Source organism: Hyaena hyaena, unplaced genomic scaffold (genome assembly GCF_003009895.1).
Source record: "Hyaena hyaena isolate Hyena2069 unplaced genomic scaffold, ASM300989v1 scaffold_1224, whole genome shotgun sequence".
NCBI lineage: Eukaryota > Metazoa > Chordata > Mammalia > Carnivora > Hyaenidae > Hyaena > Hyaena hyaena.
The window spans coordinates 337,945-359,209 of record NW_024081846.1 but is presented as its reverse complement, the minus strand read 5'-3'; the positions used below and the strand labels follow the sequence as shown (position 1 = coordinate 359,209).

The window sequence follows — 21,265 nt, the reverse complement described above, 5'->3', positions numbered from 1 at the left end:
TGCTTGGATGAGTATTTTACTCTCGCTGTCCAAGCAGCGAGCAGCAGCCCCTCTCTGGCTCCGTCCCCGCTGCAGGAAGATCTGGGCTCTGGAGCCAGGGTAAGAATTGGAGCAGTCTGGGGAAGGAAGTGACCAGGGCCGGGGAGGTGGGGTGAAGACAAGAGAGAAAGATCTGTGGGGTGAGGGGTCTTCTGGTGGCCGCGCCTCTCCCGGCACTCTGGTGGGCACATCGGCTGATCAGTGCAGATGGACGGAGAGTTTTCGGTTTTGTTGCCTGTCTCTGATCCCCCAAAGACTTTCAGCATGCCTCTCGATGCTTATCCAGTTGGAACTCTTTACCTCTCTTAAAAGATGAATCACTCCATTTACATGAACTGCTCTGATTCAGAGCGGAAGCCTGAAGTCATTTGTCAATCAGGCATTTCATGAGGTCAAATTAAGAACTTTAGTTTCTTATTTCTGTTTTGAATACACCCGTTATGAGAAACTCCATATTGGGGCGCCTGAGTGGCTGAGTCAGTTAAGCGTCCGACTTCAGGTCATGATCACACGTTCGTGGGTTCGAGCCCTCACATTGGGCTCTGTGCTGACGACTAGCTCAGAATCTAGAGCCTGCTTCAGATTCTGTATCTCCCTCTATCTCTGACCCTCCCCTGCTCACACTGTCTCTCTCTTTATCTATCTCTCTCAGAAATAAATTTTTTAAGAAAACGTTAAAAAATAGAAACTCTATATTGCAAGCAACTAGAATGATGGGTATTGACTCTTCTGGACTACATGTCATCTACTGGCTTCCAAGAAAAGACATGTAGATGTGACCCCAAGTCCATGTAATAAAAGGTTGCTATGTGGGTGACTACTTATAGGAATTATCATCTAAAGAGTATATAAGGATTTGGGAATCTGGAAAATAAACCTTGTTATTCCAAGGAAGTCAGTCAAACAATAGTTAATTGAACTTGATTAAAAGTCCACTTCTTTGGTACTGTTTGAAGGAAATACCAAGATATCAAACTATAATCAGATCTCAGAAGGATTCTTAATGGTAAGATCAAATAAATACAAAGTACTAATATTAATGATACTAAACACAGAAGGTATTAGTAATACTAAAAGTATTAGTAATACTACACACAGTTAAGCTTTAGGTTTGTGATACTACCTATTTATGCTTTTCAACTTTATTTGAAATATTGTCTTTTTTCCCCCTGTTCTAGGATTATGAAACTGAACACCATGGTCTTCCTACAGATGCCTTAGAACCATGTCATCCCAGTCTTAAAACACCTGCAAGGAAGGGGACAGTACTTTTCCATTAGTAAGTAGCAAGGGAAAAAATGGTAGCCAACTTTTCAGCTATGTATAAGTGTGGATTTTGCCATTGCTTTCATTGATGCAAGAAAGATGAATATAGGTTAGATAAGTGAGAGTGAGGGTAAAGGAGAGTGGCAGGGAGGAATATGTGGCATCATAGTCTATTGAATTATGGAATGGTGGGCTATCTAATATAATCCCATTGAATGAGTGAGCTATATAAAATTACCTGGCTAATGTGTGCATCTATCAATGAGTTGATGAGGATACAACAGTCCAGATATTAGAACATTTTCTTAAAGTTATAAGATTCCTAGTAGAACTGGGCCTTGAACATTTGAATCTCTGATTAGATTATGCAGATTGTTTTCCCTATGATACTCAGATGTAAGAAGAGATTTTATAACACTTCTAAAATTAGTAATTCAATTAAACAGCATGCATTTATGGAAAGTTCTTATAAGCTCAGCAAACTACCATGCGTTGTAAAGGATCATAATATATTAATAACTTTCATTTACTGAGTGTTATATGCCAGGTACTATGTTAGGTGCTTTATGTATGTTGTGCCATGCACTTTGCAGAGCAAAGTTATTGATAAGATAGTCTGCATTTTACAGAAGAGAACACTGAAGCATAGGATTTCTCAGAACTGATAATTTCCAAAGACTATGCTTAAAAGTTGTAGAAAGTTGGTAACTAGGAAGTAAAAGAAAGCTGAGCCACAGAAGTTCAGCCGTAATGAAAGACCCTGGTTAGCCTCACAATGATTAAACAATCATCAGTGGTTATTATAAAAATAATATAGCAGCATCCAGATTTTAGTGTGCCTAAGAGGGGAGGGTTGGTTAGGGAGGGAAGGCATGCTCTATTAATTCATGTTAAAAGCTGTATGGAAACTAAATAATACCAAAAGCAATTTCAGACAAGTAGCAATGAAATTTGAAGATACTTGTGTGAAAAATTCTGTTTCAGAAATTTATTGACCTAGATTTACTTGCACAACCAGAATTTGCTAAAACAGAAATAGATGTAACATATATTGTGCTCAAACCTCCTCTCCATCTCCCTTCTTTCTGCAGATAAAGCAAATACTTCATCCTGCTTACCAACAGTAAGTGAAAACTCATTTATTTTAATGTGAACATTTTATGTGTTAGTCATCTTTGTTTTGCCAGTGGCAAATTGGTATATTTAATACATTTATCCATGATTTTCAAAACTTTATGGATAAGTTTTTATTAAGAGAATCAAGTTAATTTTACTCTTTACTCACTTCATCATGTTGAAACTTTTTTAAAATTTTTAAAATGTTTTATTTATTTTTGAGAGAGAGATAGAGACAGCATGAGCAGAGGAAGGTCAGAGAGAGAGGGAGACACAGAATCCAAAGACATCCTCCAGGCTCTGAGCTAGCTGTCAGCACAGAGCCCGAAGCAGGGCTCAAACTCACAAACCATGAGATCATGACCTGAGCCGAAGTCAGATGCTTAAACGACTGAGCCACCTAGGCACCCCTCAAGTTGAAACTTAAATTCTTTACACTTTGGCTTAAAGTAGATAATATAGATAATTCTCATGTTTATGACTTTGAAACAATTTTTCTAGAACCATCTTTACTAGAAGAAATGTAGTATATGGCAAATTGTATATATTATATATACTTCCAGATTGATAATTTTACTATGAACAAGTATGGTTATGTATGAATACAGGTATTGTTAAAATAGAGATGAGTGCCTCCAGTGTGCTACAAAATGATTGCTTTTCTTAGGTGAAAAAATGTTCCTTTCCATGTGCATTGGCTTTTACCTTACTTGGTTGAAGGCTAATTTCTGAAGTTACTTAAGAATTTACCATTGGCATAGGTAAAATAGCCTAATCTTCAATATCTTCATCTGTAAAATATAGTCATACTCACCAAGGCATAAGAGTAAAATTAGACATCAAAGTTTGCATTACACTGTCAATAAATGTTAATTCCTCTCCTTTTTATAAACACATTGTGTAGGATGAAGGGAATGCATAGAACAGGTATTGATTGTCTACTGTTTACACATCAATAAGTCCTGAGAAGTACCACAGATAAATTGCTTAGAGTTTTCTTTTTCTTCAAGATTTTGGGAGTACTAATCTCACATGAAGAACAGAAATCAATATAGCATTCCCTTAGTTTATGAAGTGAGTAATTCATATGACTAATGGCCAGAAGATGAGTACTTTTTAAAGCATAGTGGGCTTGTTGCTTCAGCTAAAGGACCAAGGATATTTTTGACATACTGAGAAAGGATACATAGGCCACCCAATACTGAGTGCCTTTTAAAAAGCTAGTGAATATATTAAACAACTTTTTTTTTGTCTTTTTTTGTCTTTTTTTTTTTTTTTACAAATAGTTTATTGTCAAATTACTCAGTGCTCAAACAACTTTTTTACCAAATCATGAGTTCAGAAAATTTGAACAGGCTAGGTTTTCAATATATTACTTGTATTTTTATTTTTTATACTGGGAAATTTGAGATATGGACAAGTATAAGGAATAAAATCAAAATAATTTCTAATTACTCTGCTGGAGAAATAACCGCTAATAAAGTGTTTGTACATTTATTTCTGTATAGTAATAATCTTGGAATCTTGATTAAAGTCATGTATCAATAAAAGAACAAACAGTTCTTGTTTTTGTAGAACACCGAGAGATGGTGCATATTGAAAATAAACTTTCCCAAAAGATTGGGATGAATAATCATTACAGTATCAATTAACTCTGAAGAAATCTGTTTTTTCCACAATTTTAATGGACTTAGCAGCAATAGAGCTGGGCAGAAACATGATAATATATTCCTAGCCTTTATAGGTATGTTTCAAGGGCCTCAATCAAATGTTTCCATTTATTTTTTTGTCCCTATCAGTGACAAAGTTGATTATACTATGACTCTGCTGGCACCAAATGAAATCTTGTTACATTTTTTATTAATCTGGGAATTATGGTTTCATTAAATTAACCAAGATCATTATATTGTTTTTTTCCTCATAGTCAGAAGACTGTGCACTATATATTTTAATGCAGAACTTTGTTCTCTTTGACTTACTTTCCAGCAATGGCTTTATTCCCGGTAGTGCTGTTTCTGGCTGCAGTGCTGCTTCCGCCTTTGCCCATAGAAGGAAAGGTAATGTTAAATTGGAAAGTATTTCTAAAGCTATCTAGGCATCTTTTGGGGATGGCTTGGTCCTTTGAGAGTAGAAGGAGCAAGACTGGACATCACAGAGTACTGACTGGTAGCTCAGATCACTTCACACAATTATCTGAGCTCTCCAGTATGGTAGCCACCAGTCACATGCAGCTATCAAACACTTAGAATGTGGCTTGTCCAAAACAAGATATACTGTAAATATAAAATACACACTAGATTTGAAAGATTTAGTACAGAAGAAGAAGGAGAAGAAGAAGAAGAAGAAGAAGAAGAAGAAGAAGAAGAAGAAGAAGAAGAAAAGAAGAAGAAGGAGGAAGAAGAAAAAAAAGAAGAAGGAGGAAGAAGAAAAAAAAGAAGAAGGTGGAGGAGAAGAAAATGTATTCAATAACTTAGATTTTCAACACATGATGAAATTACATTTTAGATAAATATTTAAATAATGTATTAGGTTCTGAGGGCTGTTGTAAGAAATAAATGCAAGCTAGGTGGCTTAGAACAACAGAAATTTATTCTCTCACAGTTCTAGAGACCAGAAGCCTAAAATCTAGGTGTCAGCAGGGCCACACCCCCTCTAGAGGATCTAGGAGGAAATCTGTTCTATGTTTTTCTTTTAGCTTCAGGTGGCTTCCACCAATCATTGGGATTACTAAGCTTTATGCCTATATCACTTATTCTCTGTCTTCCTTCCCCTCTCCATGTCTCTCATACAGATACTTATCAGTACTTATTACCTACTTGAATAATAATAAGAATGAATTTCATCTTGAATAATCCAAGATGATTCAATCTTGAGATCCTAAATTTAAATATATCTAAAAAGACTTATCCAGATAAGGTCACATTGAAAAACTCTGAAGATTAGGACGTAGACATACAATTTTTGTAGACTATTAGTCAACCCATTACAAATAAAATGTATTATTTAAAATAATGTCAATACATTAAAAACCAAAAACCACAATAAAGTAGGATTTATTCCCAGGATGCAAGTGTGGTTCAATATTTGCAAAACAGTCAACATAAATCATCATGTGAATAAGAGAAAGGAAAAAATATACAATAATTTCAATAGGTGTCAAAAAAAGCATTTGACAAAGTCCTACACTCATTCATGATAAAAAGCCTTTGCAAAGTAGATCTAGAGAGAACACAAGATAATAAAATCCTTATGTGAAAAACTCACAGAAACATCACAATCAATGGTGAAAAACTGAGAGCTTCTCCCCTTGGGTCACGAATAAGACAAGAATGCCTTCTATCACAACTTTTATTCAACATGATAGTGCAAACCCTAGTCACAAAAATTAGACAACATAAAGAAATAAAAGGCATCCAAATTGGTAAGGAAGAAGTAAGATTTTCACTATTTGCACATAACAGATACTACATATAAAAAGAAACAAAGGACTCCACCAGAAAACTACTAGAACTGATAGGTCAATTCAGAAAAGTCACAGATACAAAATCAATATACAAAAATATGTTGCATTCCTATGCACTAAAAATGAAGCACAGAAAGTGAAAGTAAGAAAACAATCTCATTTATAATTGCACCAAAAACAATAAAATATTTAGGAATAAACTTAACCAAAGGCATGAAAGATCTGTACTCTGAAAACTATAAAACACTGATGAAAGAATTTCAAGATGATGCCAATAAATGGAACACATTCCATGCTCATGAGTTGGAAGAACAAATATTATTAAAATGTCGGTATTACCCAAAGCAATCCACAGATTTTATGCAAGCCTTATCAAAATACCCACAGCATTTTTCACAAAACTAGAACAAAGCACCTAAAATTTGTATGGAACCACAAAAGACCTTGAATAGCCAAGCAATCTTGAAAAGGAAAAACAAAACTGGAGGTATTACAATTTCAGACTTCAAGTTGTATTGCAAAGCTGTAGTAATTAAAACAGTATGGTATTGCCATAGAAATAGGCACATAGATCTACAGAACAGAACAGAAAACCCAGCAATAATCCCATAAATTGTATGGCCAATTAATCCTCAACAAAGAGGAATGGATATACAATGGGAAAAAGACAGTCTGTTCAACAATTGTTGCTGGAAAAACTGGACACCCACATGAAAAAGAATGAAACTGGACCACTTTCTTTCACCATACACAAAATTATAAACTCAAAATGGATTAAAGACCTAAATGTGACACCTGAAACCATAAAAGTCCTACAAGAGATCACAGGTCGTAAGGCCCCTGACATCAGCTGTAGGGACATTTTTCTATATTTGTCTCCTGAAGCAAAAGAAATAAAAGCAAAAATAAACCATTGGGACTACATCAAAATAAAAAGGTTCTGAACAGTGAAGAAAACAACGCAACTAAAAGGCAGCCTACAGAATGGGAGAAGACATTTGCAAATGACATATCTCATAAATATATAAAGAACTGATACAACTCAACACCCCCAAAACAAATAATCCAATTAAAACTGGACAGAAGACGAGTGCTTGGATGGCGCAGTCAGTTAAAGTGTCCAACTTCGGATCAGGTAATGATCTCACGGCTCCTGGGTTTGAGCCTTGCATCAGGGTCTGTGCTTAACAGCTCAGAGCCTGGAGCCTGCTTCTAATTCTGTGTCTCCTTCTCTCTCTGCCCCTTCCTCACTCACACTCTGTCTTTCTCTCTCAAATAAAATTAAAATAAAATAAAATAAAATAAAATAAAATAAAATAAACATTAAAAAATTTTTTTCAATGGACAGAAGACATCAACAGACATTTTTCCAAAGAAGACCTGCCAATGGCCAACAGACACATGAAAAGATGTTCACCATCACTCATCACCAGGGAAATGCAAATCAAGATTACACTGAAATACCCTACATCACATCTGTCAGAATGGCTAAAATAAAAAACATAAGAAACAACAAGTGTTGGAAAGGTTTTTGAGAAAAAATATTCCCACTGTTGGTGGGAATACAAACTGGTGCAGTCACTGTCAAAGACAGGAAGGAGGTTTCCAAAAACTTAGAATTACCATATTATCCAGTAATTTCCTTACTGGATATTTACCCATAGAATATGAAAACACTAATTAGATAAGCTATATTTACCCCTATATTTTTGCATCATTATTTACAATAGCCAAACTATGAAAGCAGCCCAAGTATCCACTATAGATGAGTGGATAAAGAAGATGTGGCATAAATAAATATATATATTTATATATTCACTTATATACATATTTATTTATTTATTTATTCAGCCATTAAAAAGAATTAAATCTTACCATTTGCAGTAATAAGGATAGAGCTAGGGAGTATAATGCTAAGTGAAATAAGTCAGTCAGAGAAAGACAAATGAATACCATATGATTCACTCGCGTGGATTTAAGAAACAAAACAAATGAACAAAGGAAAAAAAGAGTGAGCGAGCAAGAGGCAGAGAGAGAGAGAATAAAAACAAGAAACAGACTCTTACCTATACAGAACAAACAGATGGTTACCAGAGGGGAGGTGGGTGAGGAAATAAGAGAAATAGATGATGGGGATTAAAGAGTACACTTATTAGGACAGTTGGGTGGTTCAGTTAGTTAAGCATCTGACTCTCGATTTCAGCTCAGGTCATGAGCTCCCCTTTGGGCTCAAAGCTGACAACGCAGAGCCTGCTTAGAATTCTCTCTCTCTCTGTCCTTCCCCTACTCGCATGTTCTCTCTCTCTCTCTCTCTCAAAATAAATAAACGTTTAAAGAGTACACTTATCATGATGAATAAAATTTAAAAATATATAAAATAAATATTACCTACTTCTTTTTACTATTTTAATGTGACCACCAAAAAGTTAATATTACATATTATGCTTGAATTATTTTTCTTATGGACCTAAATTAACACAACTTTATACATCACCATGTTTGATTTTCATCATTACTGTACAGTAAAAGTATACCTAGTTTTTACATTTAAAAAATGTACACCTTCTAAAGGTCTTAGTGTTTGTTTTGCTTTGCTATTCATGCTCATAGACTTGGTATGTGGGAGCCCTACTGTTAAACTCAGCTCTTACAATTAGAATAAGCTATTTTGCTTAAATAATCCCAAGAACAAAAGCAATCATCCTCTTCAATGATTAGAGGGTATGTGTCCCTATAAACTGTCTATCTCTTGGTCAGAAAATCTCTGAATGTGAGAAACTCTGGTCATTGCTGTTTCAGCTTTTCTTTAACTCTGGTCTTACAAGAGGACATCCCAGGACCACAGACACTACTAGGGCTAGAACTCATCAGACCAGAGAATCCTGATACTGGGTCAAAACTCACTTGGTATTCTGTAATGCAGACTTTAAGACTCCCTTAAAGTCCAAGATGAATCTTGAGCTCCACCCTTATCCCTCCTGCTGCAGCCTGATTGAATACGAATGAGTATGTCTTACTGTTCCTATTGTGTGCCTTTGTGGTTATAAAATATTATCAGTCTTATGCCTAGAATAAGCATAGAGAAGGTGGAGAAAACCATATGGGGCAGAAGGTATGGAAAGAATCTTATTAGAAAACAGTGATTCAAAAGAGCAAAATAGGGGCGCCTGGGTGGCTTAGTCGGTTAAGCGTCCGACTTTCGCTTGGGCCATGATCTCGCGGTTTGTGGGTTCGAGCCCCACGTGGGGCTCTGTGCTGACTGCCAGCTCAGAGCCTGGAGCCTATTTCGGAGTCTGTGTCTCCCTCTCTCTCTGACCCTCCCCTGCTCACGCTGTCTCTCTCTCTCTCCTAGAAATAAAATTAAAAAATATTTTAAAAAAAAGAGCAAAATATATCTCCCTTTTAGATAATTTTATAAATGAAGACCAGGAAATGGCCAGAGAGATAACAGATTGGGAAGGACCATTAAAGGAGAAAAGGCACATTAAGAGTTCCTTTGAAACTAGAAATTGGCATCTGTGGCGTCGGAGGAGATTTTAAGTTCTCGTGCCATTGATTTATCCTCATTCTCGAAGCTTCAAGTTACTTCTTTTCTATTTGTCACCACTTTGGCTCAGGTCCATTGGCAATGCTTAACAACTGCTATGAGCCTGAACTGAATGCTCTTTAAGGTGATCTTTGTTCCATCGAAATAACTTATCCCCCCCATACGCAATTTTAACAAATGTTAAAAAAGATAACCTTAATTTTATTTCCTTTTAGGATCCATCCTTTACTGCTTTGTTAACCACTCAAACTCAAATCCAAAAAGAGATTGTAAATAAACACAATGAATTAAGGAAATCAGTCTCTCCACCTGCGAGCAACATGCTGAAGATGGTAAGAAGTAGTGATAAAGGCTAGTGGTGGTAAGACCAGGGAGCTGGTACTGGAATTTCTTAAGAACTTTGTGACTTTCAAAGTTTTGCATCTGTTTTGCTATTTAATTTGAGCTTTGTTATGAGCAAAGTAGAAATTAATTTTCCTTTATAATGGTTAAATTATTTGTCAAGGTTATAGGGCTTATTAAGTTGGGAAGGGCAAAAACTAGAAGCCAAATCTTTAGACATCAATTGTGAAGCCATTACACTTTTTGTTCACTCTCCACTTTAGTCTAAAATAATGGAGTCCCCTTTCCTTCATATATTTTATTTTTTGTAAGTGGGGCTCGAACCCAATGTAGGGCTCAAACTCAGGACTCCAAGGTCAAGAGTCATATGGTCTACCAACTGAACCAGCCAGGCACTCCTTAGGAGTCCCCTTTCCTTCAAAATCAGTGCCATTTAGGGTAAATAACAGCCACTTTCCAGGGAATAGTCCATAAAAGCTAGATATCTCCCATTTGAATGTAATGGGCTATGAGTGAAATTGGGGATAATCTAGGCCTGTTTATTATTAAGGAAATATAATTCAGTGACTTCACATGTTGGGTATTTAGAGTAGCCCCATTACTAAAAATCCTGCCTATAGTTCCTGTACAATCATTGCCATAAATTGCCAGATATTATTGTATTAGGTATTTCTCTCAGTAGACACTTCATTTATGAACTTCTTTTCATGTGGAAATTGGTACTGGAGTAGATACACACACACACGTGCACACACACACACACACACTCCCCTAACAAAAAGGTCTTTCATACCACTGACAATTAGATAATATACCTACAGAAGTTTAAAGTAGTGCAAATCAACCAACCAAGCATATTATAAAGCATGCACTTCTTTGGAGTTGAATCTTTAAGTGTATTTTTTTTCTATGACATTTAGGAATGGAACAGAGAAGCAGCAGCAAATGCCCAAAAATGGGCAAACAAGTGCACTTTAGAACACAGCAATGCAGAGGACCGAAAAACTAGTATGTAAATGAGCAAATATCTGTTAAATAAATCAAATAAATTTGTTATTATGGAATAACAAATAGAATGGAACATTCTGGGGCCTTGTAAGAAGATCTAGTAAATAAATGTTGCTTATACTGCTCTTTTTAAAATCAAAGTACTTTTGATTTTTTACATTATGCAAGTAATTTCTGAAGCAATACTTCATTTGTTCCTCTCAACCAGCTTATGAGTCAACAGTCAACAGTCATCATGTCATGTCTCTAACTTTAAAGATTAGGGACATGGGAGAAATGACCTAAAAGCACATTCTGAAGTTGTATAACCAGGCTTATTGATTTCTAGTCTACTGCCTTTTTTGTGATATTGTGTAGCTGTTTCGCATTTTGATATCTCTTCTTTTATATTTATAAAATATACTAAATTGTGTTTTTCCCTGAATTTTATTCTAAAAATTCTTAAGCTTTTAGAATTATGATGAATACTTTGCCTATATTAAGTTTTGAATTTTTGCTAACTACTTTGTATGGACTGTGGGCCTATATGCATAGATAATACATTATAATAAAAAACTATAAGATATCCAGGATTATAAAAACTATGAAAGAAAAAATACTTTTATGCATAAATATTACATAAAATACTTATTACATTATCAAACATAATGCATTTAGGCAACTCAACTTGAAAGTAATAAATTTTTACCTATATTTTCATTACAATTATCATTTATATTATTGATGCTAATCTGTTATTGAAATTATGAAGAGAATGACAGCATTCAGTAGATGATGAAAACAAATGGTTTTAATGATGCAAGACTACTGTTAAGAGTCTTAGTTTCTTTTTTCCATATTGAAGAAGATAGCCAAAAATATTTTATACTTTCTTTAAGCAGCATGTAGACATTATACTTCAAGCTACCAAAATGTAAATATTAATTGAGACCTTGAGAAGACAGAGAGAAGTTTCTGGGCAACAAGTCACTTCTTTCCTTTTTTAATTAATTTTATCATGGTCAGAACATTTAACATGAGACCTACACCCTTAACAAATAGCTAAATGTACTATACAATATTGTTGTCTAGGTACATTGTTGCATAGCAGAATTTATTCATCTGAAACTTATTCATCTTGTTTATCTGAAACTTTATGCCCATTGATTGGTAACTCCCCATTTCTCCTTTCCCCCATTCCCGGCTACCACTATTCTACTCTTCAAATCTATGAATTTGACTATTTTAGGTACTTCATATAAGTGGAATCATGTAGTAGTTATCTGTCTGTGATTGGCTTATTTCAGTTAACATTTTCAAGATCCATCCATATTGTCTCACCCAAATGTAGTTTCCTTCTTTTGTAAGGATGAGTGGCATCCATTGTATGTATGTGTGTTTTTGTTCATACGTTCATCTGCCCATGGATTTTAGGTTGTTTCCACATTTTGGTTATTGTGAATAGTGCTGCAATGAACATGAGAATACTAATATCTCTTTAAGAACCTGATTTCAATTATTTTGGATAAGCACTCAGAAGTGCTTTTACTGGATCGTTGGTAATTCTAGTTTTAATTTTTTGAAGAACCTCTAAGTTTGAAGAACTTTTTTCCATAGCAGCTATACCATTTTTATATCCACCAAAAGTGTACACCATTCCAATTTCTCCTCATTCTCTACTATATGTCCTTTCTCCACCTATCATAGACATCCTTACAGGTATAAGATGATATCTCATCATTTTGATTTGCATTTCCCTGATGATTAGCAGCATTGAGCACATTTTCATATTCCTGTTGGTCATATGAACATCTTTGGAAAATGTCTATTTAAATTGTGGTCAGAGAAGATCAATGGTCAATTCCTCAGGCAGGTCTCTGAAAATAAAAGATCGTCGGGCATTCCATCCAACTCTTTTCCCTATCCAGGAAGAGGCTAGAAGCTTGGAATTTTTATCTCCTCACTCTATGCTGAACCTGGAGGAGAAGCTATGGCAAATCTTTATTCTCATGAACCCCACATCTTGTTATGCAAGGTCTGTTAACTTTCTCAGAGACGCAAGTCAGAAGTCAGCCCTTTGGGCAGCATCTGGAAAAGCTGTGGCACTGGATGCCCAACCCTTTCCCACCTTTGTGAGAAACAGGCTCTGTTTCTGAGATAGGTAGAGAAACTGTGGCATCTACCAATCCAAACCACCATCTCTATTGTCCCCCAGGGGACAAGACTGTGATTGTGCCAAACACATCAGAGCTCTAAGACTAGCAAGACAGATGTCAGTTCTTTGGGCAGCCCTGGAGAAATTAAGGCATTGGACACACCAATCAACACTTTGCTTCCCAAGGAGGAAGCTGAGAACTATAATTTTTCATTTGCTTGCTCTGTGCTGAGCCAGGGAGAGAAGATGTGATATCTACCAGCCCTAGCCACCATCTCCATTCTCCTCCAAGTGGCTAGCCTGTGCCTGAGTGCCAGAGCTCCAAGACTAACAAGACAGAAGCCACCCATCTGGGAAGTTTTCTTAGGGAAATTTTAGGGGGCTGGGCACATGAACTAATTCTTTCCTTCTTCTGGGAGAAGCTGGGAGATATGGGATTTCTTCCTGATCTTATGGCAAGCACTGTGCTGAGGGTAGATATTCTAGTAAGAGGATGGCCCAATTTCCCTACAAGCTTCAGTGAGTCTGGGCTTGTATTCTTCTAGAGTATGGAAGCCTTTTGATTAGTTTTGGATTTCTCATAATGGCAATTTGTTCAGAAATTTGTGCTGGATCAGTGTTCTAGTCAGGAGAAGGAGAATCCAGGCCTTCCTACTCCACCATCTTCCTGACGTCACCCTCTGCAAGGCTCTTTTTCCCAAAACCTTTGAGGAGTATTTGGCCTTATGACATTCTGATTTATTGATTAAGGGAGGATCCAAAAGCTTTGAACACTGCCATCCTTGCTGATGTCATTTGGGTCTTAATTGGAGCTCTTAAAATTGCTTGTAGATCTTTTTCTCCAAGTTCACACAAAATCATAATCATACACATTTACTCAGGGTGCAGTATGTGAACAATCTCTGATGAGGGTGAACAAGAAGAGAAAAAGAATAAAAGTTATTTACTGCTTTTTGCAAATATACAGTACAAAGCTGAGAGCATAGAAGACATTACACATGTGAAGAATTTAGCATGAAAACAAATGCAATTTTAGCAATCCAGAGGATTTTTAAATCATAAGATCTTCTCAACCTACTCAGAGTTGTACATGTTGAGCCCAGCCTTCACATGCTAGACAGATCTGTCTTCTATTCATCTTTATAGCTGATAAGGATGGAAGTCCTTTAACTATGTATTAAGAGTCAGCAAGTACAGGCACTATGTTTGAAAGGCAACACCCTTGTGTTCATATAATTGATTGCTTTTGCCATTGCATATTTTATTGCTTCTTTATGAATTATGTTTCTTTTTAGGTACAAAATGTGGTGAGAATCTCTATATGTCAAGTGACCCTACTTCCTGGTCAAATGCGATCCAAAACTGGTATGAGGAAGGCAATAATTTTGTTTATGGTGTAGGACCTAAGAGTCCCAGTTCAGTTGTTGGACATTACACCCAGGTAAAGAGAGCAAATGAAAACACTTCTGCCACAAATGCTCTAATATAGAAAGCATTTTAAAGTTATGACCAAGTTATAGGGTGTCAGGTGGCTGAGTCAGTTAAGTGCCTGACTCTAGATTTAGGCTCAGGTCACAATCTCAGGCTCATGAGATCAAGCCCCGTGTTGGGCTCTGAGCTGACAGCATGGAGACTGATTGGGATTTTCTCTCTCTCTCTCTCTGCCCCTCCCTGCTTGTGTGTTCTCTCTCTCTCTCTCTCTCTCTCTCTCTCTCTCTCAAAATTGTTAAATACATTTTAAATTATGACCAAGTCCAATATTTAATTTGGGTAAGAGCCTGACTAGATAGAATAGTCCTCGCATTAGCTGGTACTTCATCTAGAGCTGTCTTTTTTCCCATAGTTTGCAAAACTCTTGGTAAGGAAACACACTCCATACTTTTTCTAAATTAAAATTGGATAAAATAGTGAATATATATTAAAATTTACCATTTTAAAATTTGTGACTTTGTTTCAATAATTGAACTGTATATTTCCATAAGATACTTGGCTACAAACTACAATAGTACCATGTTTTCAGTTTTACATGTTTTTTTTTCCAATATTTTCCCTCTTCTTTAATGTACTCATATATTCTTTTTGGATTTGTAGCTTGTTTGGTACTCCTCTTTCCGCATTGGATGTGGAATTGCCTATTGTCCCAATCAAGAAAGTCTAAAATACTACTATGTTTGCCAGTATTGTCCTGCGTAAGTATACACTTTAGAGTTTAACACAATAATCCTATGTGCTATTTAATATTTTAAAATTCTTACAGAGTAAACAAACTGGAATATAAAACATTTCAGTAAATGGAAGGAATAAATAGTTGTTTCATTTTTTAAATTCATGCATAGTTGATCCACAGTGTCATATTAGTTTTAGGTATATAACATGATGACAAGTCTATACCTTATGCTATGCTCACAAGTGTAGCTATCATCAGTCATCATGCTATTATAACTGTTACAATACAATTGAATATAGTCCCTATGCTGTACCTTTTATTTTATTCCATAACTGCAAATTCATACCTCTCACTCCCCTTTACCCAATTTACCCATCCCCCACCCCCTGGTATTTATAGTCTGTTTCTGCTTTTTGCTTATTTGCTTGATTTGTTTTTTAGAATCCACATACAAGTGAAATCATGTGGTATCCGTCTTTCTCTAACTTATTTCAGTTAGCATAATATCCTCTAGGTCTATCCAAAAGGGATAAATCTTTGGAAATGCCTTTTAAGTTGTGACATATTCAATTATCAGAGAAGAGACCAGATTCTCAATTCCAAGTGTAAAATCTGAAACCTTCTTTCCTCAATTACAGAGTGACATCTTTTCTCTGTCATCTTTCCCTTGGGCCCACAGCTATTCCATGAGCCTGGGTAGTGTGCATTTCTCTAGATTTGATATCATTAGTTCTCACTAACTTCATACCCTAGCAGGGGGGCAGCTTGATGGTGAAGCAAGGGACGGAAGTAGAGTGGCAAATGGGGAATGACTGACTGTGATTTCAGCTCTTTCTGCTAAAATGTTCCTACCCCTGCTTATCTAGAAAGCCACTTCCATTATTACCATCACAGATGATTTGTCCTTTGGCTCTCAAAAGCTTTTCAAGAGATCTTTAATGTATCTTAGATTTCAGAAAAGAATATCCTTACTCTTGGTCTTTCAGAAGTTTGCACAAAATCTCCATTATGAACCATCCTTTAAGGTCCTGACATGTAGCAGGAAATGTGTTCTTTCATTAAGGATTATGTTTGAACTTACCCAGAATAAGTGCTGTGGATATACTGAAGATCTAATCTCAACATATCTGTTAACCTTAGTGTCTTTAAATGTTTGAAATTTCTTGCCACTGGGGACAGGGGGACCCCTAAAATCAAGCTTCCTTCAGGCTTTATTTTGAGACTGTAGATAACCCAAGTATGTGGATCTCCCTTTTGAGAAGTATGACTTCCAATGTCATTTTTCCTCAAGCACCTATGATGGTTTAGTAGAAGGAATTGAAAGTTCCTAGGAGGATGCATCCAAATTCATTGCCAGCTGTAATAGGAGAATCTGAAGCCACTCATCTGAAGTGAGAGCTGCAGTGAATAATGAGGGAAAGCAGGGGTGAGAGAACTTCCAGAGCATGCTTGTGCCTATTTCACATTTTTCCAGGGGCTCACACACATTCAGGTATATTGTGTGCAGGGGCTGAGATTCAAATGCACGGCCTTGTGTCTTTGGCCCACTTGACACTATTGATATTTGGACTCCCTTGTATTTCATATGAATTAAATGGACAATAGGTAATGATCATAAGTTGAGTTATAAGTTAGTCACTATAATGTGACTATACTCAATATTCATGCTTGTCAAAACTTGTTAAAATTAACATTCCCTTTAAAAATCTCTTGCATACCACCTCTAGAAATTCACAAACCTTCTTTTTCTCTCCTGTACCCCCTACATACACCACTAACTACTTAAATATTACTACTCCCCATTAAAAGTAAAATGTGTATATAGTGTAAAATTTGGTATTTTATTATCTTTCAAATAAAAAATGATATAGTAACATTAAATATCTTTTCCAAACTACAATGCCTGTGCCCCAGGGGCTCTTTCATCTGTCAAGGGGATATGCCGTAACCCCTAGCACTCACAGTGAGGTGTACTGGATTGCCAATTTGACACTTAGCAGGAGATTAAAGAGTGTTGCCACATTGAAATATACCCTAAAAACTTTACACTCCCATTAATGTGACTTAGTTGCTCAGCATGAAAAATTATAGACAAGGACATGGGTCAGTATGTCAAGTATGTTTCTTAATTTGAATGTTACCCAAATTACTCACTGGGAATTAAAATTTTTCAGTTTTGTTAACATACCTAAGAACATTTAATAGTCATGTATATTTGGTGATTTATACTGCTTTGGGGAGTATAAACTAAACTGTGAAGTGAAAGTTATTTGTTATAAATTTCAGCGGTAACAATGTGAGTAAAAAGAATACCCCTTACCAACAAGGAACACCTTGTGCCAGTTGCCCTGGTAACTGTGAGGATGGACTATGCAGTAAGTTTGAAGTGATTACATTGTTATTATAATAAAAAGTTGATATTTTATTTTCTTTTTATGGGTTAAGAAATCTCCAAAAGGAACCAATTTAAATAATTGCTTTCTGCAAAAGACAAATGTTACTCAACAGAATGTGTGTTTATGTAAATGTTTTACACACTTTTAGTAACCTACACATTATTTGCAATGAAAAGAATATTACCACATGTAAGAATGAAATATCTACCATCAATGTATTTTTGTAACTAATGTAACTCATTAATATTAACTATACATATTTCTGGTAAATAGTTCATTTCATCAAAGTTAATATCATTATATCAAAAGTCATTTTTAAAATGCAAATCTATGGGTATAAGATCACACTATAGCTCAATCTAGACAGGCAAACCAAATATTATATTTTTTGTGTACTAATGAGTTCATCATGGATTACTGCTTTTTTCTATAGTATAATTGGAATCACAGTGGTTAATTAATTACTCTTTGTGTTTTGATAGTAGTTTAGTGCACATTTTTAATGACAAAATCAAATCTGTATATAGCATTGGCTCATAGACCTACACAAATATTGTTGCAACAGGAGACAGTAATAATGTCATATATATGATTTCTAAAGTTGTAATGAATAGTAGTAAATATAGCTGTTAGCTCTTTATAGTTGGGATGCTTGGATTAAAATTATTATGAATAATAGAGTTGAATGGATATCATTTGTTGAGATTTTTACTTTTCAGGTACATTCACCTTTAGTTAACATTCTTACTGACTGGATTGTATAGCTATAATTAATAATATTGATATGTCAAATCTATAAATCAACTAAAGAAGAAAAAGAGTTACATATTTATAGCTCTGCTGAAATGCTATTTGCTAAGAAGTTTGGAATTTATCCTAGTATCAATAAACACTCAACTGAAAGGTTTTAAACAAAAGAGTGACAGGGTCAGAACCATATTTTATAAAAAGCTTCCTAGCAATAGTATATAGAAATGATTGGATGGAAGCCAGCTAGAAAACTGTTGAAAATTATAGATTAAAAAAAAAGATGTCTTTACTGCATTACTGACAAAAATGAATGCAGAGAATTGGACAGGGCTAGAAAGCAAGGAATAGAGTATCTAGGGTTTGTTACCTGTGCTGGTTGAATGCTGATCAGAAGTAGGAAAGATGAAATTCACACTGATTCAGTTCTGGCCTAAATTACTGAGTAGTCAGAGAGCCCTTCCCTAAGATTGTGGGAGGGGTACGAGGGTACCATACCCAAGAATTGCCAACCTTGTGAGCAGCATGATGAGTTTAGCTTGAAATTGTTGACTTTCTGGCTCCTGGAGAGGATCCAAGAAATACCAGAAGGAAAGAATGCATATTATCATTGTTTTACAACTTTATCTTCCCATAGAAATCTCTTTCTCCAGAAAGAAAGCATTGGAGTCTAAAACAGTGTTGTTAAAGAGCATGAAATGAAGGAAATAGTCTCTATCAGCATATGTCTTAAAAGTAGTCCCTAGTCACACGTGGACTTTGAACCCTTGAAATGTGGCTAGTAAGATTAAGGGACTAAATTTTTTATTTTATCTAGTTTAGAATACATTAAATTCCAATAGCTATATGTGACTAGTGACTCCCACTTTAGACTGCAGGTGTAGAGATTTAATTATATTCATTTTACTCTTTTGACTAAGGGAGAAATGTAGGTCAATTCATTTCAGAAACATCACCACGTTCAAAATAAAAAAGTGATAGATTGTTCAGTGAGCTCAGCTAAGGCACCTGATATGTCCCTTAAGAAAGGAAAAGCCCATCATTGTGTAAGTGATGTTGACTCGTTTTGTCCAGCCTCCTACCCACCTCATGCACTTTGAATGTGTGGATTGTTTTGCTGCTACTAAGGATATGATAATGAAGCAACTAATTTGTTTTTGTCACAGCCAATAGCTGCCAGTATGAAGATCTCCTTAGTAACTGTGATTCCTTGAAGACAACAGCTGGCTGTGGACACGAATTGCTTAAGGAAAAGTGCAAGGCTACTTGCTTATGTGAAAACAAAATTTACTGAGATGCCCAGTGTGCATTGCAGGACTAAGTGATGAGGGCTGCATCATTTAATTAACACATACCACAGGGGACTGTAGGCATGTTAGTTACAAATATGGTTCCACACAGTAATGCATTTCTTTCTCCTGGATCTTTATAGAAATCTCTTTCATACAGTGATTTACAAAAGCAGCATAGTCTATGATGACAACTTCAGACTTTGATAGCAATTTGGTACTTTAAACTTAATGAATTGAATCAAGTTGATTCGAAAGTTGTATAATCATAGACTTTTGGTCACTGAATCTTTGGATCAAAATGGAGAAGTACATGTTTCTTGAAATGCATGCCCCCCTAAAAAAAGAAGGCTGTAACATCATTGTTTTTCCTGCTACATGAGTTTTTACCTGAATAAAGAATAAATTCAAAGATTGACATGTACCTTTGTTTTATGGCCTCCTCTTTAAACAAAAGTAATCACATTTTAGAATAAAAAATAATTCTTGCTCAATATTTTTGAGTATTCATAATTTACCCCAGCTAGACTCAGCCCAGATAAATGATAATACAGTGGAAACTTTCCAAAATCTTTGCCTATAAAATTTTAACAAATATATGGGAATCAGGTCTGTTCTTACTTATTGTTTGATATTTTGATCACCCTACAGGTTTAGTTGATAAGTTAAAAGAGAGTATTATCTGACAACATAAACAAATATAACCTTCTGAGAAAAAAGTAATAATATTTCAGAGAGACTTATCATTTACAAGTATTTGTGTACATTCTCATTTAAGATTGATGACAAAAACATGGTGAAGTAAGCCCATTTTAGAGGTGAGAAAACATACACAAGAAATCTAAAAAATTGAAGGAGGCTGAGGTGCCTGGGTTGCTAAGTTGGTTAGGCCTTTGACTCTTGATTTTGGCTCAGGTCATGATCTCATGGTTTGTGGGTTCAGGCCCCATGTCAGGCTCTGCACTGCTAGAGTAGAGCTTCTTGGGATTCTCTCTCTCCCTCCTGCTCTCTCTCTCTCTTTCAAAATAAATAAACTAAAAAAAAAAGGAATAAAGATTTTAAAAACTTAATATCCATTCTTGATGAAACTCTCAGCAAAACAAGAAGTTTCTCAACTTAATAAAGAAAAGTTATAAACAAATGTATATCTAACACTGTATTTAATGGTGAAAGACTGAATTTTCCCCCCTATGATCAGAAAATAGGCAAAGATGTCACTCTCATAACTAAGCATCATACTAGTTCTGGCCAGTAAATCAAATAAGACAAAAAGACATCTAATTAGAAAAGAAGGAGTAAAATATTCTTATGCACAGAAGAAATGAGAGACATAATCACTAATCAGGAAACAGACCTACATATACAGTTGACCTTTGAGCAACACAGGGGTGAAGAAGACTGACCCCCCTGCACAGTCAAAAATTTGTGTATAACTTTTGACTCTCCAAAAACTTAACTACTAATGGCCTACTGTGGACCAGAAGCCTTAATGATAACATAGTCAATTAACACATATTTTGTATGTTATACATATTATATACTGTGTTCTTACAATAGAGTAAGCTAGAAAAAAATATTAAAATAATTTCTGTATAGTACTTTACTCTGCAGTACTGTAAATGTGTTTATCAAAAACTCCATGTATAAATGGACTCATACAATTCAAACTTATGTTGTTCAAGGATCAGCTGTATATAGACAGTGATTTTTTGACAGTAGTAGAAACACAATGGAGAAAGAAGAGTCATCAA

At 35.4% G+C, this 21,265-nt stretch overlaps 1 protein-coding gene across 5 annotated transcripts in view; it reads left to right on the top strand.

Annotated features, from left to right (window-relative positions):
• The first annotated feature begins 1 nt into the window (after position 1).
• CRISP2 (cysteine rich secretory protein 2) overlaps positions 2–21,265 on the top strand; it is a 36,318-nt gene continuing 15,054 nt past the window's right edge. For 2 of the 5 annotated variants that reach the window (XM_039222914.1, XM_039222913.1), the window contains exons 1-9: positions 2–99; positions 1,218–1,318; positions 2,397–2,428; positions 4,401–4,478; positions 9,647–9,763; positions 10,694–10,781; positions 14,211–14,356; positions 15,007–15,104; positions 17,369–17,457. In XM_039222914.1, the coding sequence (XP_039078845.1) occupies positions 4,410–4,478; positions 9,647–9,763; positions 10,694–10,781; positions 14,211–14,356; positions 15,007–15,104; positions 17,369–17,457 (607 nt within the window). In that variant the 5' untranslated portion in view covers positions 2–99; positions 1,218–1,318; positions 2,397–2,428; positions 4,401–4,409. Of the gene's footprint in view, positions 100–1,217; positions 1,319–2,396; positions 2,429–4,400; positions 4,479–9,331; positions 9,556–9,646; positions 9,764–10,693; positions 10,782–14,210; positions 14,357–15,006; positions 15,105–17,368; positions 17,458–19,391; positions 19,939–21,265 lie in introns of those variants that run through there. The other 3 variants (XM_039222910.1, XM_039222911.1, XM_039222912.1) reach the window with 3 other exon arrangements.